The sequence below is a fragment of the Hyperolius riggenbachi genome, chromosome 7 (genome assembly GCF_040937935.1).
Source record: "Hyperolius riggenbachi isolate aHypRig1 chromosome 7, aHypRig1.pri, whole genome shotgun sequence".
Lineage (NCBI taxonomy): Eukaryota > Metazoa > Chordata > Amphibia > Anura > Hyperoliidae > Hyperolius > Hyperolius riggenbachi.
In genome coordinates this window covers 294,036,697-294,057,906 of record NC_090652.1, presented here as the reverse complement: position 1 = coordinate 294,057,906, position 21,210 = coordinate 294,036,697, and the positions used below count along the sequence as shown (strand labels likewise).

Here is a 21,210-nt window from a genome sequence, read left to right as displayed (position 1 = left end):
GGGATTGCAGACCTCTCCTCTCTCTCACGGCTTCCCCCTAGTGATGGCTTCTGCCGATGACGTGATCAGCAGAAACTGTCACCAGAGGAGCAGGGCGGGCGAGAAGAGAGGTCTGCGATCCCCACAGGAGCCACTGTATTAGGTAAGACATGGTGCTACACAGGGTGAAGGGGAGGAGCAGACCACACAGGGGGAGCCGGTAGCACACTGGGCACAGAAGAGGACACACAAGGACACCAATTGGTGGAGAACATCTACAAGATGCTCCTGGAACGTGGATGCACCAGGTTTAGTATATTTTTTTTCCCTGGTTCTTGCCCTCTAAACCTAGTTGTGTCGTATATGGCGAAAAATACGGTACCTAAGAAAGAAGCCTCTGGATACTGTTGAGCAGGGGTATCAAATTCAAATCACTTAAGACGCTAAAACAGTCTAATGCTGGGAACACACGGTACGATTTGACGTGCGATAGATGGATCAGATAGATAAAATCTGTCATGTCCGATGTTGCTCCCGATCGTTTCGGCGCTCGATTTCTCATAGCGGTGAATGGAAAAGATACGAAAAACAAATGAAGATAAGAGAATCGATCGCAAAATCTAGAGCGGAATCGTGCCGAAAAAATGATCGGGTCGCAAAATCGCATGAAAAAACGTAACGTGTGCACCCAGCATAAGATGCGGGCCAAATTGTTAAGATTTAACATTGATTGTCTCAAGCTAAGTAGCGTAAATATAATGACCGTTGGGGGCACACTCCTTTCCCTTCTGCAGAGTAGTGCAGTGGAGCAGTTTAATATTTACTTTTTAGCCCACACCCTATGCTGCATACCTCTGGCTCACAAATGCATGTCACGTGATCGGAATCTGGAGGTATGGAAACCAATAATAGAGCGTGCAGCTTCTAGGAAGAACAGAAGAGACCGACTCATCACTGGAGCAGGTAAATAGTATTACACTACTCTGCAATGTGAGCAGGGGGGAGGTTTCTCCATTGCTAGGTCTATGGGCACTTTAAGTGAATTGAAGCCATAGTCTCAGTAAGGAACGGAGGCAATATACAATCCAAACATGATGTTTAATCACAGACTTCCTTTCAAGACACACAGAGATGACACGACAGAGTAACATCCACAGCACAGCAGGGACATGCGCCAGAGGCCGGAGGGAAGGGACACCGTCCTGAGAAACGGCCTCTGGAAGACAGGACACATGCGTTCGTACTTCTTTGCTTCCCTGGATCTACAAAATACCAGAAGGCATCATTCGCCCGGCAACACACCGACGTGGAATGTGTTTTCAGGATCTCACGTAAACTGCGTTCTAAAAGGTCCTTAAAAAGAATACAAGAAATAAAACCGCTATTCTTAAAAAGCCACCAGAAGTCCGTGTTTGATATCAACTGCAGACTTTAAGTCACGCTGTCCAATCGTCTCCACAGCAACATCCGACAGGAGCAATCTGCTGTGTGACGCCGGTCTGGTAGTTAAGCAGCACTTGAGTGAGGTCACTTCCTGTGATGTCATATCCTGGTGGTGGCTTGCCCATCTACCATGGGGTGCAGAGACTCCAGCTGGGTGAGGATGCTGGTGATGTGCGGCCTATCCTGGTGGTTCACCACCATCATGGAGGAAAGGAGAGACTCCAGCCCTTGGGAGTACCTGTGACCATTTTGAGACATCAAACAGTTAGGACTGCAGCCAACAATGGGAATGTGTGCAGCAGAGACTGAGCATAACAGAGGGATAAAACCAGAGATTTACATACAGAAAAGATAATCCATTATTTTCCTATGTCACTGTCACAGATCTGTCAGATTTCCTCTACTGCTGTAAGTAAGGTTTTGGACTAGCCCATATCCTCATTGGAGATTCTCAGTCTTACTTTTATTACAAAAACACTCCCTGGTAAGCATCTATACAAACATGCCAGCAAGCCTACCTATTCATTTGCACAATGTTTTGGCAGTTGTTTTGAGCAACTGTGGTTCACTACGTGCTTTTATAAATACAGAAATAACTGAGAATCCCCATGAGGATATGGGCTAGTCCAAAACCTTACTTACAGCAGTAATTTCTGTATTTATAAAAACACGTAGTAAACCACAGTTGCTCAAAACAACTGCCAAAACATTGTGCAAATGAATAGGTAAGCTTGCTGGCATGTTTGTATAGATGCTTACCAGGGAGTGTTTTTGTAATAAAAGTAAGACTGAGAATCTCCAATGAGGAGATGGACTAGTCCAAAATCTGTTAGTTTCTTTACTGCCTACCGTTACTGTAACATAGGAAAAAAAGGAATTGATAGTTTTACTTTCTTTTTTATTTTACTCTAGTAAAATAAATAGAACATTTAAAATACATACAGATAAATGTACAATTTTTTTGTGACATTACTCCTTTAAAGAGTACCTGTAGTGAAAAAAAAAAGTGCTCTTAGGGAGTACTTACCTCAGGAGGGGGGAAGCCTCTGGATACTAATGAGGCTTCCCTTGTCCTTTGCACCCCCAATCCAGCGCTGCCCCCCCAGAGACACGAGCGGGAGCGAGGATGTGGGCGGCCGCACAGGCGCAGTTGTATTCATCTAGAATAGTTGGATGATAACCGGCAGTGGGTAACGGAGGATCAGAGGAGGACGGCGCGGGACATTACATCTCCAGGGGGCTGGTAGAAGCCCCAGGTAAGTGTCAGTATTTGTTTTTAAAAAGAACCACAGAACCCATTCAAAGTTTACCTGAGATCAGGACACCAGACATATTTATACTGGTACTTGCCCCATGAGGTGCAATCGCTCCTTCACCGTCCTCGTCAGCTGCTTGGTTGTCCTGGAATCAGCCCCGGTAATCTGGCCAGTCGTGGGCTTATGGGCGGCTCTGCCTCGAGTGCCCTTGCTGCGCTCCTGTATTACTGCGCAGGCAGGAGCGTGGCTGGGCTTCCCATGTGCAAAAGAGCACAACCAGCTTGATTACCGGGGCTGATTCCAGGACAACCGAGCGGCTGATGAAGGAGCAATCGCACCTCATGAGGCCAGAGGAAGCCCCAGGTAAGTATAAATATGTCCAAATAGCTCATCTCAAGTTCACTTTAAAATGTACTAAATTAGTGAAGGTGCAAAAGGAACTTGACTAGATACTCATATTAACCTTTTACACACGCAAAGTGCTTTCCTCAGTCAGCAAAAAAAAAAGGTACTATTTTACCACAGAGAATCTTTCAAAATAAACTCCAGCATTTTGCTGTCCTCCTGCATTTGACTGATATCTACACAACCCCGCCCCATGCATAACATTGTGCATCATTACCTCACTTTGGAGCGCGAATCAGGACTTTCAACCTTTTGCCTAGTGTACACAGCAGGCTCCTGAGCCAATCGCATGAGAAGAATCAATATTCAAATTCGCACTGCTTACTGGAACAGGGAGCATAGACCGTATGGGCAATTGACATATCCATACGCCCTCTAGTGGCTGGTAAGGGGCCAACAGCTGTGGTGAGCAGAAATTCTGAGCAGAAATTCAGTTGAGATGAAAAATGTAACAGAGGCGCAAACAGAGTAAAATCAGTTAACCACTTAAGGACTGGGCTATTATTCTCTGATCTGTGCTGCGTGGGCTCTCCAGCCCACAGCACAGATCAGGTTTCAGCCAGGGCGATCAGACTTCACCCCTTTTTTCCCCACTAGGGGATGTCTTGCTGGGGGGGGGCTTCTGATCGCCGCCGGCTATGTTTGTGTTGCGGGGGGGGGGGGGGGGGGGGCCTCCTCAAAGTCCCCCTCCGCAGCGTTTTCTGCCCTCCCTTCCTCTCCCTCTGGGCTGCGCAGGATGGAAATTTGCCCTGCGCTGCTTAGGATAGGCTTCAGTCTATCAAATGCCGGTGATCCCCGGCCAATCAGAGGCCGGGGATCGCCGATCTCCTTTACGGCGCTGCTGCGCAGCAGCGCCGTATGATGCAAACAGTGGGGATTTCTTCCCCGCGTGTTTACATTTAGCCTGCGAGCCGCGATCGGCGGCTTGCAGACTGTTCACGGAGACAGCCTCTGTGAACTGACATGGAACGGCTCCATGGGAAACCACTAACGACCTGCCGACGGTCGTTAAGTTGTTAAACAGGGTAAAAAGGAGGCAGAGGTGGATTTACCTCCAGGAAGTCAGACCCGATTAGTCAATTATCAAAAACTGGAGTATTTTTATTATGAAAATAAAAGCAATTAGGCCTCATTAGAATCAAGGATTCGGCTACTTATCTACTCGTAAGCCCATCACTACTGCTGAGCACTTTTGTTAGTGATTCTTGTGGCATTTTTGGGAGAGATTTACGGCCCTTTTTAAGCGGCTTAATTTAATGCTAGTGATTGTACAGCGACTGCAAATTCCTCTTTTTCTGTCCTTAAACTTTGTTTCGGGTAGTAAAATCGCTGCAAAATTGTTTCGTACAGTGACTGAAAACAGATTTTGTAGCAATCTATACTTTGTATCGGAGCACAAACATTCCAGAAATGCTGCAGGACCTGTGATTGCAGTTTAGGGAAATTACAACAGCTCCTGTGGGTTCACCTCCATTGATTTTCACTAGCCTAGCGCTTTTGGGATCACTGATGATTCCAAATCGTGGCTGAAACACTCCTGTCTGCCCCGGGCCTATAAAGTTGGTGCACAAGAGTGTGGTAATAGACAGACAGAGCAGGGCAATATTAGAGTTACTACCAGCAACATGTACCGCAAGCTACATATTAGTACGACCCACAGTACTGGAGTAGCACAACTGTTGCTATGGTAATGTGCGTTACTATAACACTTGTTACTGTAGCAACGCTTGCGCTAATCAAGTACTGCAGGTAGGTAGGCCGGTAGTAACTGTAATATTGTGGTGCACTGTCTGTGCACAGCAATATTACTGCTAGTTATTGCCCCAGGCCTTAGTTTCATAATAATACAATAAAGAGATTGGAAGAACCGAGGCTCCAGCAGTCTGGATGGTGGATTTCTTACCTGTCGTTTGCAGGGATGGAGAGGTTGTTTTGGACGGCCAGAGCCACGCTGTCTCCCTTCTGGAATATCATGTCATACGGTCCCTCGCCAAACATCATGGAATACAGTACACAGCCGAGAGACTGCAGGGGGCAAATCAGAATGAATGCTTCATGTGAATCAGAAATAGAACACCTGTTAATGCATTCTGCTATTCATATCTGCACTGCTAACATAACACACCTGCCCTTCACAAATGCTGCGTCCCTTCTGGGAAAATCCTATTTGTAGGGTCCAATGTCTTTAAAGGGACACTTCAGTCAAACCAAAAAAAATGAGTTTTACTCACCTGGGGCTTCCAATAGCCCCCTGCAGCTGTCCGGTGCCCTCGCCGTCTCCCTCCAATCCTCCTGGCCCTGCCGGCAGCCACTTCCTGTTTCGGTGACAGGAGCTGACAGGCTGGGGACGCGAGTGATTCTTCGCGTTCCCAGACACATTAGCACCCTCTATGCTGCTATATGGTATATGATATATGCTATAGCAGCATAGATGGCGCTATTGTGGCCAGGAACGCGAAGAATCACTCGCGTCCCCAGCCTGTCAGCTCCTGTCACCGAAACAGCTGCAGGGGGCTATTGGAAGCCCCAGGTGAGCAAAACTCATTTTGACTTAAGTGTCCCTTTAACCACTTCACCCCAAGGTGGTTTTCACGCTAACGGACAAGAGCGATTTTCACCTTTCAGTGCTCATCCCTGTCATTTGCCAATAGCTTAATCACTACTAATCACAATGAAATGATCTATATCTTGTTTTTTTCACCACCAATTGGGCTTTGTGGGGTTAATATTTGTTTTCAGTAATTATTTTCTATGCATTTTAAAGGGAAATACAAAGGGAAAAAATGAAAAAATACACTATTTCTCCAATTTCATCCACTATGGTTTTAATATAAACACTGCTACTGTACATAAAACCCACACATTTTATCTGCCTATTTGTCCTGGTTATCACAAGATTTTAATTACGTCCCCTAGTACAAAGTATGGTGACAATATTTTATTTGGAAATAAAGGTGTATTTTTTCTTTAGTGGGTTTTTTCCCCCACTATTTTCACGTGCGGGAGCGCGCACGCGCACAGCGGCAGCAGCACTGTCTGACCTATAAAAACGTCCTGGAGACATTAAGAGGCTCTAGCTGGACGTTTTTATGAAGTCAGCATATCATTAAGTGGTTAAAGGACACCAAAGGTGAAAATAAACTAATGAAATAAACAATTGTATCTACCCTCCTTCTCCTAAAAATGACATTTTAAGATATTCTACAGCTTTATTTTATATTTAAATCTACTTTTTAAGTTTTTACTGTTTTATTGTTTTTGCACAATGCCACATTCATTGAAGTATGCCAGAGCTAAAATCTATGAACTATAGCCCCTGTTTATCTCTTTCCTGTTCTAAGAAGCCATTTTCTGCTGCTAGGAAAGTGTTTTATAGTTGACATTCCTTATCAGTGAGGGTCACACTGTAGTCTGACCCAGTCCTGGCTCAGACAGGAACTGCCACTTACATACCTGATGTTTAACTCTTTCAGGCAGAGAAAGAAAAAAAAAAGGAACACAGCCTAGTTATTTGTGTGCTTGGCACCGTACATACACATGTCTATCTCATCATGTCACCTCGGGTATCCTTTAAAAAGACAAGCATAGGTGGGAACGTTCAGAAGAATGACGATCTGTGATTGTCCACTTCCAGATATATGGTCTTTAAAGTGAAGTAAAACTCTGACACAACTTTCAATAAAAATGTGTTTTCCTACTTTTTATTGCCCATTCAGTTACCATATTTGCTTTTGTGAACAAGTAATATGGTCAGTCTACAAATTACAAAGTTCCACAGTACAGTTTATCTGCTCTGAAAGCTTCCATTGCATTTTATTCCATAGCTACTGTATTTATATGTTAAAATGTAATATCTAAGAAATGCTGAGTTTCATACCACTTTAAGGAAACATGAAATGAAAGGAATGCACAGGCTGCAGCTGGTGACTTGAGGATTACATGCCTGGATGTTATGCTGATCCTCTGCCCTGCATACCTCCAGCATCACTGACCCAGTAGCACATCGGATATTCTGACTCTGCATTTGTGAGATTTTATACTATATGAGCACATCACTTCTCAGGCAAGACTAGCTCTAATATACATACAGTATGTGGTGACAAACCCTGTCAGCATTCTTGCTACAAATACATACCTGGCCGCCATCTCCGATCCTCCAGCGACCGTCACCTGACCGCCCTGCACATTTGCCACTCCCAAGCTTGACTACAGGATTTCTCTAGAGCTTCCCCCACTCTCTAGTACTCCCTTCCACTGCCCATCAGGCATGCCCCCACCTCCAAACAAGCCCTTAAAATGCACCTCTTCAAGATGGCCTACCCCCCAAGACCTATGCCCTAATCCTATCTGTAAAGCAGCTCATCTGCAGCCCCGACCTTGTGGGTCCCTAAAAATAGCACTTCATGCAATTATCCTTCAAGGACAACTGAAGAGAGAGGTATATACGGAGGCTGCCATGTTGATTTCCTTTTAAGCAATATCAGTTGCCTGGCAGCCCTGCTGATCATCTGCCTCTAATACTATTAGCCATAGCCCCTGAACAAGCATGCAGCAGATCAGGTGTTTCAGACTTTAAAGTCAGACCTGACAAGACTAGCTGCATGCTTGTTTCTGGTGTTATTCAGATACTACTGCAGAGAAATAGACCAGCAGGTCTGGCAGGCAACTGGTATTGATTAAAAGGAAATAAATATGGCAGCCTCCATATACCTCTTACTTCAGTTCCCCTTTCAGTCACTTTTTCTCAGTAGTAACAGAAGAATTTGTTCTTTAACCCTTTAGCAGCCAATTTAGAGGATTGCCAGTGCTGCAGATAAGGACCACGCTAATTAAAATCTACGCCCTGTTTTGACGGCTGTCTGGCTGCCAGGGCGTAGATTGCAATACACCGACGCCGCGCGTTCGCCACTTTCGTCGCTCCCGACGATCTCGCTGCTGTCTCCCCGCCGCAGCTCACTCGCTCTGCTGTCTCTATAACGGCAGAGCCCTGTGAGCGGGTCAGGGGCCGATTTCATTGGCTCCTGACCCTGTCTATCAACGTAAGCAACTCCCATTGGCTTACATTGATAGGCAGGGTCAGCAGCCAATGAAAGCGGCTCCTGACCGGCTCACAGGAACTCTGCTGTCATAGAGATGGCAGAGTGGGTGGTTGAGGTTCCCAGCATGGACAGCGATTGCAGCGGGTATGTGTGGCTATTCGTCGGTATTCCACTGTTTCTTGTATCAGCGGTCTCTGGTCCTTAAGGGGGCAGAGACCGCTGGTACTTAAGTGGTTAAATATGATAGGAGGAGGATGAATATTTCATACCCAGATGTCGGTCCTCTCGTCGATCACACAGTTACTCTCCACATTGAACAGCTCTGGCGCCCGGTAGGAGATGGTACACCGTTGTGCCGCCCAGTCCTAGGAGAGAACACCATGGTAAGTATACGGTGGCTGTGGCCTCTGACCACACAGGCAGATCGGTCTACACGCTAACAGGTGATTCTATGGAGCATGGATGTGAAGAATGAAAAATGTCCTTAATATGTTAATTAACTTCATCTGGGAGGTGGAAGCTTGGGCTAGCAAATCACAGAACAACTAACACAGTTGCTGGTAAATCGAATCAGCTGTAAAGCCTGGAACACACTTTTAGTTATGATTGGCCAATGTGCCAGGCTGTGATTTCCTGAACCAGATTTCTGCCTCCTGGGCCAGACTAAATGAACATACAGTACAATAAAAACATTTTTTGCTCATGAAACAGCAGGGCAAGTGAAAAATTATACATAAATTGTAAAAGAAATGGAGTACACTAAGGCCTCAATTCACTAAGCAATACCGCATTCGGCAATGCACAAAACAGCTGATTTTACTGATCACCTTGCCAGATGCCAATTCACTAAGCCTATTACCGCAGTGAAAAGCACAATTACTGACTAGTGTGGTAAATGACCGACTTGTGCGGTAAATACCTAAAGAAATTGCAATGCACAAAGATTAAAGCATTCGGTAAATAAATTAAAAGTGTTCGGTATTTACCTCCAGCTCTGATCAGCCGGTAACTCTCACTCTCTACTCTCAGCCAATAGGGAGAGCCAGACAGCCACAGCCCTGCTTCTCACCCCATTTGATCTGATACTCTGGAGGCTGGAACTTCAGAACAGCAGAGCAGGGAAAGGAGACATTTAATATAATTAAAAAAAAAAAAAAAAAAAAAGCTTTTCTAGAAGTACTTATCCACATACTGGTATATAGAAGAGCTCCCTCTAGTGATGCCAGAGAGGCACTGGACAGAACACCTACTGACTTATGCACACCACTTGTGGGAAGACTCAGCTTCCTGCCTGCCCTGCTCCACAGCTGGTGACACTTACAGAGCAGGGCTTAGTGAATTGAAGCATGTTTTTTCAGTATATTACCGAACTTCTATCGCATGTGGGAAATCCTAGTGAATTTGGGGGGGGGGGGGGGGGGGGGGGAGGGGAGTGTAAAATACAGAATGTGGTATTTTACAGACCTAAATTGTTTTTACCAAACTGCCCTTAGTGAATTGAGACCCAGGCAGATGATAGAGGTTTTCTTGCTCTTAATCACTTGACAAGGCATTGCCTATTTGGATCCGGGAATGTATTCAGTCCTGGCAAGTCCACACATCACAGAGACATAAAGTAACCTGTACCTGAACCGCCATGGCCTGCCTGGTCCCCGACACCTCGATACGCCCGTGATTCATAGAACCCAGGTCCATTAGTAGCGGACGATCATCATCCTCTAGCAGCACATTTGTGGGCTTCAAGTCCCTGAGAAAGAAGAAAAAAAATCATGGCCGAAAAACAAACAAGTAGCAGTGATCAAAGTTTCTTTTGAAAGTACGCAATCTCATCTTTCCAAGCTGCCTCAGAATCGATTACAAAAACTTATTTTACACCAATGTCCTCCATAAGATCACTATTCAGTGCTAAACATCACACTGCAAACAATTACACTTACAGAGTTAAACAAAATCACTGTCCTGAAAGGGAGACTGAAGCCAAAAAATTGATACTTACCTAAGTACCTTACCTTCCCATTCCTCTCCTGGTCCCGCCCCCACTGCGCTGGCTCCCCCGTTGGCTGGCTCCGACCGATCAGTCAGAGACCTCTCTCTTCTGCTGTGGGAGGCTTCGTAAGTCTGAGACGGGCCGATCCTTCCCGCGTGAGAGCGCTCACTCGCACATGCGCAGTACCGAGCCAGACTTCTGAAGCCTCCCACAGCGTAGAGGGGAACAAGAGGATAAGGAAAGGAGCGGGAGGGTTTTATAGGACCCAGTGCCTTCCCCTAGGTAAGTATCTGTTTGTTTTTTTTGGCTTCAGATTCACTTTAAACTGCACATATGCAGGTGAAGGCAAAAAAAAAAAAAACCTTAAAGGAGAACTGTAGAGAGAAGTGTATGGAGGCTGCCATATTTATTTCCATTTAAGCTATAGCAGTTACCTGGCTATCCTGCTGATCCTCTGCCTCTAGTACTTTCAGCCATAGACCCTGAACAAGCATGCAGCAGATCAGGTGTTTCTGACAATTTTGACAGATATGACAAGATTAGCTGCATGCTTGTTTCTGGTGTTATTCAGACACTACTTCAGCCAAATAGACCAGCAGGGCTGCCAGGCAACTAGTATTGCTTAAAAGGAAATAAATATTGCAGCCTCCATATACCTCTCACTACAGTTCTCCTTTAAGGTGGCCATACATCAGATAACATATGGGCAGATTGGCCAAGAGACAGATTTGATCAGAGAGAGATCTATCTGTTGCCTGTCCATATACCGCAGGCCGATTATCGGTAGATTTCAGCATGAAACGATGCCACATCCGCCCCACCCTGTCCCCCCAATCTAATACATGCCCCTCCCCCCCATGCAGTATACTTTGTCCGTTTCTGCTGCTGGCTCAGTCTCCGCATACACGCGCCCCATGTGGTTGCCAGCGTATACGTGCGTTGCGTGTATGCGGATTGCAGGTGGAGCCAGCGGCGGACACTGGCAGGCAAAGTATACTGCACCGGGAGGGAACATTTTACACGTGCACCTGATCAAGCATATCGGCTCTACATCTTGCAGCATGTCCGATCGATACATATGCCAAATTTTGGCCCGAAATTGGTCACATCGTTAATCAGGCTTGCTCTTGGTGACACTGATTTTCATCCAATCCCATTATAATAATGAAAATGGATAGTCGGTCAGCTATCAAGTCACCTCATGTATGGTCACCTTTACAAGGCTTGGGCCAGTTGGACTGAAAAGGGAAACATTCCTTCCTGCCTCCAGATGGCAGTCAGATAAATTCCCTGGATCAACACTGCCTAGAAAGACTTAGTCTTTAAAGCCATGGATGTCCTTCAATGCAAGGAAAGCATGCAAGCATGCATCAGGTCACCTCTCAGTCATCTTTTTTCCAAGCTAAATGTGCCCAGTTTCACATCCACTCTCAATGCGCCAGATCCACACCAGAGTCCTACCTGTGAGCATAGCTCTACTCATGAATGGTTACAAGTCCCAGGCATAACCCATGTAGTATATACAGTACCCTAATTGAGCATAGCCCTGCTCATGAGTCCCACGCATATCCCATGTAGTATGTGCAGTTCCCCACCTGTGAGCATTGCCCTGCTCATGGATGGCTCTGAGCGCCAGGAATATCCCATGTAGTATGTACAGTACCCCACCTGTGAGCATAGCCCTGCTCGTTCCAGGCATATGCCATGTAGTATGTACAGTGCCCTACCTGTGAGCATAGCCATGCTCATGGATGGTTCTGAGCCCCGGGCATATCCCATGTAGTACGTACAGTGCCCCACCTATGAGCATAGCCCTGCTCATGGATGGCTCTGAGACCCAGGCATATCCCATGTAGTATGTACAGTGCCCTATCTGTGAGCATAGCCCTGCTCATGGATGGTTCTGAGCCCCGGGCATATCCCATGTAGTATGTACAGTGCCCTACCTGTGAGCATAGCCATGCTCATGGATGGTTCTGAGCCCCAGGCATATCCCATGTAGTATGTACAGTACCCCACCTGTGAGCATAGCCCTGCTCGTTCCAGGCATATGCCATGTAGTATGTACAGTTCCCTAGCTGTGAGCATAGCCCTGCTCATGGATGGCTCTGAGCCCCAGGAATATCCCATGTAGTATGTACAGTGCCCCACCTATGAGCATAGCCCTGCTCATGGATGGCTCTGAGACCTAGGCATATCCCATGTAGTATGTACAGTGCCCTATCTGTGAGCATAGCCCTGCTCATGGATGGTTCTGAGCCCCGGGCATATCCCATGTAGTATGTACAGTGTCCTACCTGTGAGCATAGCCATGCTCATGGATGGTTCTGAGCCCCAGGCATATCCCATGTAGTACGTACAGTGCCCCACCTATGAGCATAGCCCTGCTCATGGATGGTTCTGAGCCCCAGGCATATCCCATGTAGTATGTACAGTGCCCCACCTGTGAGCATAGCTCAGCTCATGGATGGCTCAGAGTCCCAGGCATATCCCATGTAGTATGTACAGTGCCCTATCTGTGAGTATAGCCCTGCTCATGGATGTCTCTTAGACCCAGGCATATCCCATGTAGTATGTACAGTGCCCCACCTATGAGCATAGCTCAGCTCATGGATGGCTCGGAGTCCCAGGCATATCCCATGTAGTATATACAGTATCTTCTCTTCAGACAGGAAACAGTTCTTGTCCCTCAGAGCCTCCACCTCGTTCCACAACGTCCCCCTCTGAAATGACAACACAGAAATCAGCGGGGCGAGAATGCCACTGGAAGAATCATAGAAAAAGTGCAGTTTCACCCAAAACAGATATTAAAGCAGTAGGATCAGCCATACTATTCCAAGGAAAAAACACCTATATAAGTAGATAAATACTTGATCTACTTACATAACACGTGTATTGTACTGTCCGCGTTTTCATTTCAGTGAATGTTATATAGTAAATTACGAGAATTCTGTTCTTGGAGGGGGCCATGTCTTTTGCCCACAGTAAAGGTTAACTCGTGATGTCATTTCTGCCCTTTACTTTTTTTCTTGTCTCCTCCAATCACTGAGTCACCTCAGCCTTGCTTGTAAACACAAGTGAGTAGGGGGATCAGATTTCAGATAAGCAGCAGACAGGGAAATAATGGGAAGAGGAGGAATATATTATAGATAAAAAGAACCCCCAGCATGCAATTCTTTGCCTCCGACTACTAAAGAGCCAGTGCTCCTAAGGTATATGATAACCCCAAATCATAACAGCAGAAAACGTTTTGAAAGTTTTGAATGCAGGATTAGCATCTTTATCACTTAATACACTCAGACCAGTTGCTGTTGAAATTTGATTTTTATGGTGACGATACCGCTTTAATACAAATCTTACCTAAATCTAATAATAGGAGTTGGACGCCGGAAGAGGCAGCAGGCTAAAAATGTCAGCTGGAAAAGGAAGCATGTTGTGAGGGAAGAGTGATGCTGCATGCTGGTCATTTGGCTCCTCCTACTTCCTCCCCACCAACCACAGCTAAAATCCACATACACATATACTATATTCCTACATCTCAGGGTTAAAATGACACCCAACCCACCCCATTCTGCTGTTCCTCCTTTCTCTAGCTGTCCAGATGACCCTCTAATCGCTAGTTCTGTAACTCTTTCTTGTTCGTTAACTCTTTCTTAGGGCCCTTTTCCACTAGCAGTCGCTAGCGTTCATGCTGAACGCTAGCGATTGCTGAATCGCAATGCCGCCGATTTCCTGACGTTTGCGGCCGCGATTTTGCTATGCTATGCACTGCATAGCAAAATCGCGGCAAATATCGCTCTGTCGCGCGTTCGCGTTCCCGTCAAAAACGAATTGCGGTAGTGGAAATGACCTACCGCGATTCCAATGTTAAAAAGCAAACCGTAGCGATTGTAAAATCGCTAGCGGTTTGTACTTTACGATTCGGCCAGCGCTGAATAGGAATCGCGGTAGGTCATTTCCACTACCACGATTCGATTTTGACGGGAACGCGAACGCGCAGCGGAGCGATATTTGCCGCGATTTTGCTATGCAGTGCATAGCATAGCAAAATCGCGGCCGCAAACGTCAGGAAATCGGCGGCATTGCGATTCAGCAATCGCTAGCGTTCAGCGTGAACGCTAGCGACTGCTAGTGGAAAAGGGCCCTTACACTCCAGCAGAGCTTTCTCTCCCAGATCCTGTTTATATTTTGCCATGTCCCCAGACACAATAGCAAGCGGTCATGTGTACACTTCTGTGTCACACTGCTAATGTACACAGTGCTATATAAACACACAGGCTTGCCACACCTCGCACAGTGTGGGAAATGTCTGCCTCATTAAGCTGCTTTACAGCAACATCATAACGCTCACCTGCTACTAAACTGAATTTACAATGGGGTGATTTACTAATAGTGGCCACACACTAGTAGATTGCCACCAGATGTGGCAAAACAACCGCTACTTCTCCAACCTGCATCTGATCAGAGGGACACACTGCACATAGATTTTCAACCTCCAAAATCTACTGAATGCTATAAGCCATGGATCAACCGCCGCTGGCAGTAAGAAACCCAATTCACATGAATGGAGTAATTGCTTGCTATTCATGACCATCATTTTAGAAGCCTGTTTAGTCTCATAGCAGGCCCTGCATTATTAGTTGTTAGTAATATAGCACTAACATCTTCTGCAACACTTTACAGAGTACATAGTCATGTCACTGACTGTCCTCAGAGGAGCTCACACTCGAATCCTACCATAGTCTAAAGGGGCCCATACACTTATAGATTTTCCCGCCGATATACAGCAGATTCGATCACTGTGATCGAATCTGCTGTGAAATCGTTGCCCAAGCTCTTGCTTCTATTCATTAAAAGCCAAATACAGTAGAAACCTTGTATAGAAATGCAGGAGTTACCTGAAGTAGCAGCCCAAACTGTTTAATGACAAGTGTGCTTAAAGAGACTCTGAGATCAATAAATGTAAAGCTCTGATACTTACCTGGGGCTTCCTCCTGCCGCCATAAACACATCCAAGTCCCACGCCGTCCTCCCGCAGTCTGCCGTTAAGACGCGGTGAGCCCCGGTAACAGGCTCAGTTGATGCCAGTCTGAGTCTATTGCGCATGCGCAGACCTCCCGAGGAGGATGGCGTGGGACTTGGATGTGTTTATGGGGCGGGAGGACGCCTCGGGAAAGTATCAGAGCTTTACATTTCTTCAGCTCTGAGTCTCTTTAACCAGTGCAGGACCACAGGCTTACACTCCCCTAGTCACCAGGCTATTTTTAACAATTCAGCACACTGCAGCTTTAACAGTATGCTGCACGGCCATACAACTTAGCAGCCAAATGAATCTCCCCCCCCCCTTTTCTGCCCACCAACAGAGAATTCTGTTGGTGGGCTCTGACCGCTGCTGCAGGCTGTATTTTTATTAGTTTAATTTTTATTTTATTTTTTTATTTCCACCCTCCCTCTCCTCCCCGAGAGCCAATCAGCATGATCGTCTCTCATAGGCATTAGCCTATGAGAGATGATAGTTTGTGAGCCTCTCTTGGGGACAGCTCAGTGACAGATACAGGGTTCATTTCTCTGTCCTGTACAAGAGATCAGGTCCACTTTAAGGTGGCAATCCACACACAGACTTCCACCCTATGTAACAAAATGATCAATCCCTCTCTAATCTGAATTTGATCAGAAAAGGATTTCAATACATTTCAGTGGGAATAAAATAAAAATCGACTGACCAGAAGCATTGCTCTGTGCAGCGTAACGCTATGGGCCATCGATCTACCGCCGCTTCTCCGAGTGATGGAATTTGCTTTAGGGGGAGGACGTGGGTCATGTGACTCATGTTGTTACCTTTACATAAGGCAGCAGCAGCCAGGCCTCCCACTTGGGTCCCTTCTCGATCATACAATGCCCCACCAGACGTAGGATGTTCGGGTGGTTAAACATCCGATGCATCTCCACTTCGTGCAGCGCCTCCTTCCGATCCTCCCGGTCATGGCATAGGATGCGTTTCAGGGCGTAAAACCGCCCATCTTGGACCCCTTCAACCAGATCTACATAACTAAAGCCCCTGGTGAAAAGACAGAAAGTAAAAATACATCTTTACAACAAGACTTCCTTTTTAACCGCCTTTTGTGGTATAACAGGAACTTCAGTGAAAATAATGTCATTTAAAAAAAAAAGTGCTTCATTTTTACAATAATTATGTATAAATGATTTAGTCAGTGTTTGCCCATTGTAAAATATTTCCTCTCCCCTATTTTCCTTCTGAAATTTATCACATGGCAACATTTTTACTGTTGACAGGTGATGTCAGTGGAAGGAGACGCTGCTTGTTTTTTTGGCAGTTGGAAACAGCTGTAAACAGCTGTTATTTCCCACAATGCAACAAGGCTCTCACAGTGTGCAGGCGCTGGCCTGGCTTTGCATGTCCTAGATCACGTGGCTGGGAGAGCTCTGCCTATGACAGTCGTGACATCATGCGCAGTGCGCTCCGGGCCGGGGGACTGGGATCTAGGACGCGCAAAGCTGGGTCAGCTCCTGCACACTACTGCGCGACTCACCAACCCAGAAGAGGCGTCAGGGGAGGCATTTAGGTAACTAAGGAGGGGGGCAGAGGAGAACTGGGGGAGCAGTGGGCATGAGGACAGCTTAAAGTAGATTTAAAGTGAAAAACACTTAACCCTCCTGGCGGTCTATTAGAAACCACCAGGGGGCAGCGCAGCACTATTTAAAAAAAAAAAATTATTTTAACCACTTCCCGACCGCCGCATGTACAAATGGCGGCCCGGGAAGTGGATCCCGCAAGGACCGCCGCATGTACAAATGGCGGTGGTCCTTGTACGGCATGGGCGGAGCGATCACGTCATTCGTGACGCGATCCTCCGCCGGGGACTGGCTCCGCCCCCCTCGCGCTGTAACCCGCCGGACGTTCGGAATGGAAAAAAAGGGTCTGGTCCTTAAGGGGGGTAAAGCACACGGTCCTCAAGTGGTTAAATCATGTAGCGAGCCTAGCCTTTTTTTAAATCATGTAGCAAGCCTAACCTCCGGCGATCTTTGATTAGGAAATCCCGTTCAAAGAACGGGATTTCCTGAAGGGCTGATGACGTCATCGATGTCATGGACGTCGTGACGTCTAAGGGAGTCCCGATCCACCCCTCAGCGCTGCCTGGCACTGATTGGCCAGGCAGTGCCACGGGGTCTGGGGGGGGGGTGACGGCGCGGCAATTAGCAGTGATCTTGCGCGGAACGGCGGCGATCGGAATGCTCATGCAGCTAGCAAAGTGCTAGCTGCGTGTTGCAAAAAAAAATAAATAAAAAAGATGCAAATCGGCCCAGCAGGGCCTGAGAAATCCTCCTGCGCGGCATAGCCCGAGCTTACCGCCAGGAAGGTTAAAGTAGATTTAAACATAAAATAAAACTGAAATATCTTAAAAAGTCATTTTTAGGAGAAGGAAGATTTGTTTATTTCGTTTATTTTTGCCTCGGGTGTCCTTTAAAGTGTACCAGAGACGATATAAACTAAAAAGTTCTATACTTACCTGGGACTTCCTCCAGCCCCATGTGCACGGATCACTCCCATGCCGCCGTCCTCAGTCTTCTGCATCGCCGGATAGAAGTGCGCTCTCTATGTATATCTCCGGCAGCCGCCAGATACGTAGAGGGTGCACTGTCCTTGCGCAGACTGGCCGAAGTTACGGGACAGGTGATACAGAAGACTGAGAGCGGCAGCATGGTAGCGATCTGTGCACATGGGACTGGAGGAAGCCCCAGGTATGTATAAAACTTTTAGTTTATATGGTTTCTGGTTTCCTTTAAGATGCCTCCATAGAGTTGCTCCACTGTGAGCATAGCTTTACTCTCAAAATGTTATGCCCGTTTTGGTTTTATCTGGGCATTAGCTATCAACCTGTTTACATTTACAAAATAAAAGAAATACTATATATTTGATTTATTTAAAAACTGTTTGTTGTATGTGAGTTGCTGTATTAGTGAATGCGGAGGTTTTGTCACAGTAGTCTTTACTATGTATTTCTGATTAATAAACTAAGTCCCACCACTACTTCTGATACGTGTAATCAAAATGTATTTTGAAGGAGATGAATGTGGCTTACCCCTCACCCAGCTTCTCTACAAATAGGTACCGCTTGTTTTCAATGGTAAGAACCCCTCGAGAGCAGATACAGATGGTAGAACCCATTGCTGTGGGTACATTCTTCGTTCACTGAAAAAAGAAATATACTGCATTAGCTGAGGAGTACTGCACACCACCCTGAAAATCATGAAATAATATCTGTAACATAAAAAAGTGAAAGTAGTAAATCAACACACAATCTACAGACCTTCCTTTAAAGAGACTCTGTAACAAAATGTTCAGCCTTATTTCTTCTATCCTATAACTTCCTATACCTGTTCTAATGTGGTCTGTCTTACTGCAGCCTTTCCTAGTTGCACAGTGGCTGTATTATCTCTGTTATATAATCTAATCTTCTCTCCTTTGACGGCTTTGTCGGGCTCAGGCACTCAGGCAGGAATTTGCTGCTCTGCTGTTATAGGATAGAAGCTATACACACCCTCTCCACGCCCCCTGCAGGCTCTGTATGAGTCACAGACTGAGCTCATCTGAGCCTATCACACTCTGGTTAGCAGCCATGTCTTTTGTTTGTAAACACTGTCTTAAACTGGCAATTACAAGCCAGGATTGCAGCAGGGAGTGGCAGAAACAGCACAGAGGGGCCCAGGAGAACATAATGCATAGAATAGTATGCTTTTTATTGTAAGAATTTTAGAGTACAGATTATCTTTAAGGGGAGGGGTTTTAATATTTTCAAAATGAGGTGCTCAGATCCATTTATATGCCTTGGCTGATAATACTAGTATATAACAAGGCTGGTCAAGTATTTTACTACTCTTACCTTGCAAATATAAGCAATACAGGATCCCAAAGCAGGAGGGATATGGAGGCTGCCATTTTTATGTTTAAACACTACTAGCTGCCTGGCTGTCCCGCTGATCTTCTGCCTCTAATACTTTTAGCCATAGCCCCTGAACAAGCATGCATATCATGTTTCTGACAAAAAAAAATCTGACAAGATTAGCTGCATGCTTGTTCCAGGTGTTTGATTCAGACACTACTGGTGTCAAAGATCAGCAGGATGCCAGGCAAATGGTATTGTTTAAAAGAAAAATGAATGGAAGCCTCAATGAAGGAGGTTCTCTTTAAAAGGAAGCCAAGTTTTGAGACCTATGGAAGCTTCCATATTTATTTCCTTTTAAAGAATACCAGTTGCCTGGCATAGCTGCTGATCTTTCTGGTCAGTAGGGCCTAAATCACACATGCAGCTAATCTTGTCAGATTTGTCAGACATCTGATCTGCATGCTTGTTCAGGGTCTATGACTAAAAGTATTAGAGGCAGAGGCTCTGCAGGACATCTGGGCAATGTGCATTATTTACAAGGAAATAAACATGTCAACCTCCATATCCCTCTCACCTTGGGTTCCCTTTAACAGATACTCCCCATATTGTTAGTATATGTGAGGATCTCCTCTTAAAACAAAATCATGGGTAAATGAGTTCTTCTTAGCTAACCAGTAACCACAAACGAGAGTGTGTACTGATGTTAACATATGCTATATGTATGTATATAGGTAGCAGGGTGGCGTAGTGGTTAGCTCTCTCGCTTTGCAGCGATGGGTCCCCGGATTTGAATCCCTGCAAGGAGTTTGTATGTTCTCAGCGTGTCTGTGTGGGTTTCCTCACACATCCCAAAAACATACAGATAAGACTACGATACATACAGTACATGATACATACTTGTACATATGACTATGGAAGGGATTCGATTGTGAGCCCCTCTGAGGGACAGTTAGTGACAAGTCAATATACTCTGTAAAGCGCCGCTAAGATGTCGGCGCTATATAAATACCTCCCAACTTTTTGAGATGAGAAAGAGGGACACTTAAGCCACACCCCTGATCACGCCCATATCACACCCTTAGTCACGCATACCATAAAGATTTCATAAGAAAATGATGATGTTTTATAATTCAAACCACACTGGTCCTTTCTAGCCTGGTCCATTTTTCTTTATCTTAACATTATAAAATTAGTAATATATCAATTTAAAGGATGGGAATGAAGTTTAGAGTCAAAAACATTTTTTAGTAGAGAAATACATACATTTACATAGAAAGAGGGACAAAGTCCTGAAAGAGGGACAAATGAGGAGGAAAGAGTAAGGCCTGGAATCCACTGCAAAACGCTATCGCTAATCGCAAGCGCTAGCATTTTGTATGAGCAGTTTGTCAGCGGTTTCATGAGCGGTTTAGGAAGTGATTTTACAAAGTGTATCAATTTGCCATCGATTGTGTAACGATTAGCGTTTTAAAGTCTGATTGGTCCTTTCAATTAATTTTAATTTTGTTACAGTGTGTGTTCACTTTAAAACGCTAGCAAAATCGCTCCATGCAGGTTTTGATGAGCGATTACGCCAGGGTTTATATACTTTACATTGAAGCGCTAACGCTCCCAAAATGCTGCATGTCCTGCGTTTGCGATTTGAGGAATCACAAACGCTCCAGTGGAAGTTGCCCCAACCAATTACATTAGCTGAGCGTTTTGGCAAAACGCTAGCGTTCTGTAACGCTCCTAAAATGCTCTCAAAATCGCCCTTGTGGATTCCAGCCCGGACAGAGGGACAGGGCTCCCAAAGAGGGACAGTTGGAGCTATGAATAATAATAATAATAATATTATAGGTGATAGATTTACATGCCATGCACAAATACATTACAGACACAAATGATACCATTTAGATAACAGTGTGTTGAGGACATTAGTTATATCACACAAATAGCTGCATATGATAATGGTGTATACAGCCATGTGTTACATGCACCGTGCAGTATTATGGGTACATCAGCAGCACACACACACATGTACCTAGCACAGCAGAGAGAAGCAGTGACGTCATCCAGCCTCCCGGTGACGCCGAGTCCCGAGTCTCTCCGGCGAGTGATGGAAGCTCAGCCCGGAACCATCACTACACCTCCTCGCTGCAGTCAGCTGGGGGCGCGCCGCGTGACGTCACGGAAAGGCGCCGCTCAGCAGCAGG

The 21,210-nt window shown here is 45.7% G+C and overlaps 1 protein-coding gene across 1 annotated transcript; it reads right to left on the bottom strand.

Annotated features, from left to right (window-relative positions):
• Positions 1-1,058: 1,058 nt before the first annotated feature.
• Positions 1,059-21,178, bottom strand: STK16 (serine/threonine kinase 16). The gene is made up of 8 exons (XM_068247095.1): positions 21,039-21,178; positions 18,212-18,321; positions 15,948-16,167; positions 12,699-12,832; positions 9,749-9,869; positions 8,392-8,487; positions 4,987-5,108; positions 1,059-1,660 (listed from the first exon to the last, which is right to left on the bottom strand). The coding sequence occupies exons 2-8, from the start codon at positions 18,295-18,297 to the stop codon at positions 1,522-1,524; spliced, it is 918 nt and encodes a 305-aa protein (XP_068103196.1). The 5' UTR covers positions 18,298-18,321; positions 21,039-21,178; the 3' UTR covers positions 1,059-1,521.
• Between the last annotated feature and the right edge of the window lie 32 nt (positions 21,179-21,210).

Coding starts and splice junctions, on each gene's coding strand:
- STK16 (XM_068247095.1), bottom strand. CDS start 18,297: ATGGGTTCTACCATCTGTATCTGCTCTCGAGGGGTTCTTACCATTGAA. Junction 9,870..12,698: donor GAGCTGAGCTATGCTCATAG/GTGGGGCACTGT, acceptor CTTCTTTCTCAG/GGACTTGAAGCCCACAAATG. Junction 1,661..4,986: donor TCCATCCCTGCAAACGACAG/GTAAGAAATCCA, acceptor AAATGGTCACAG/GTACTCCCAAGGGCTGGAGT.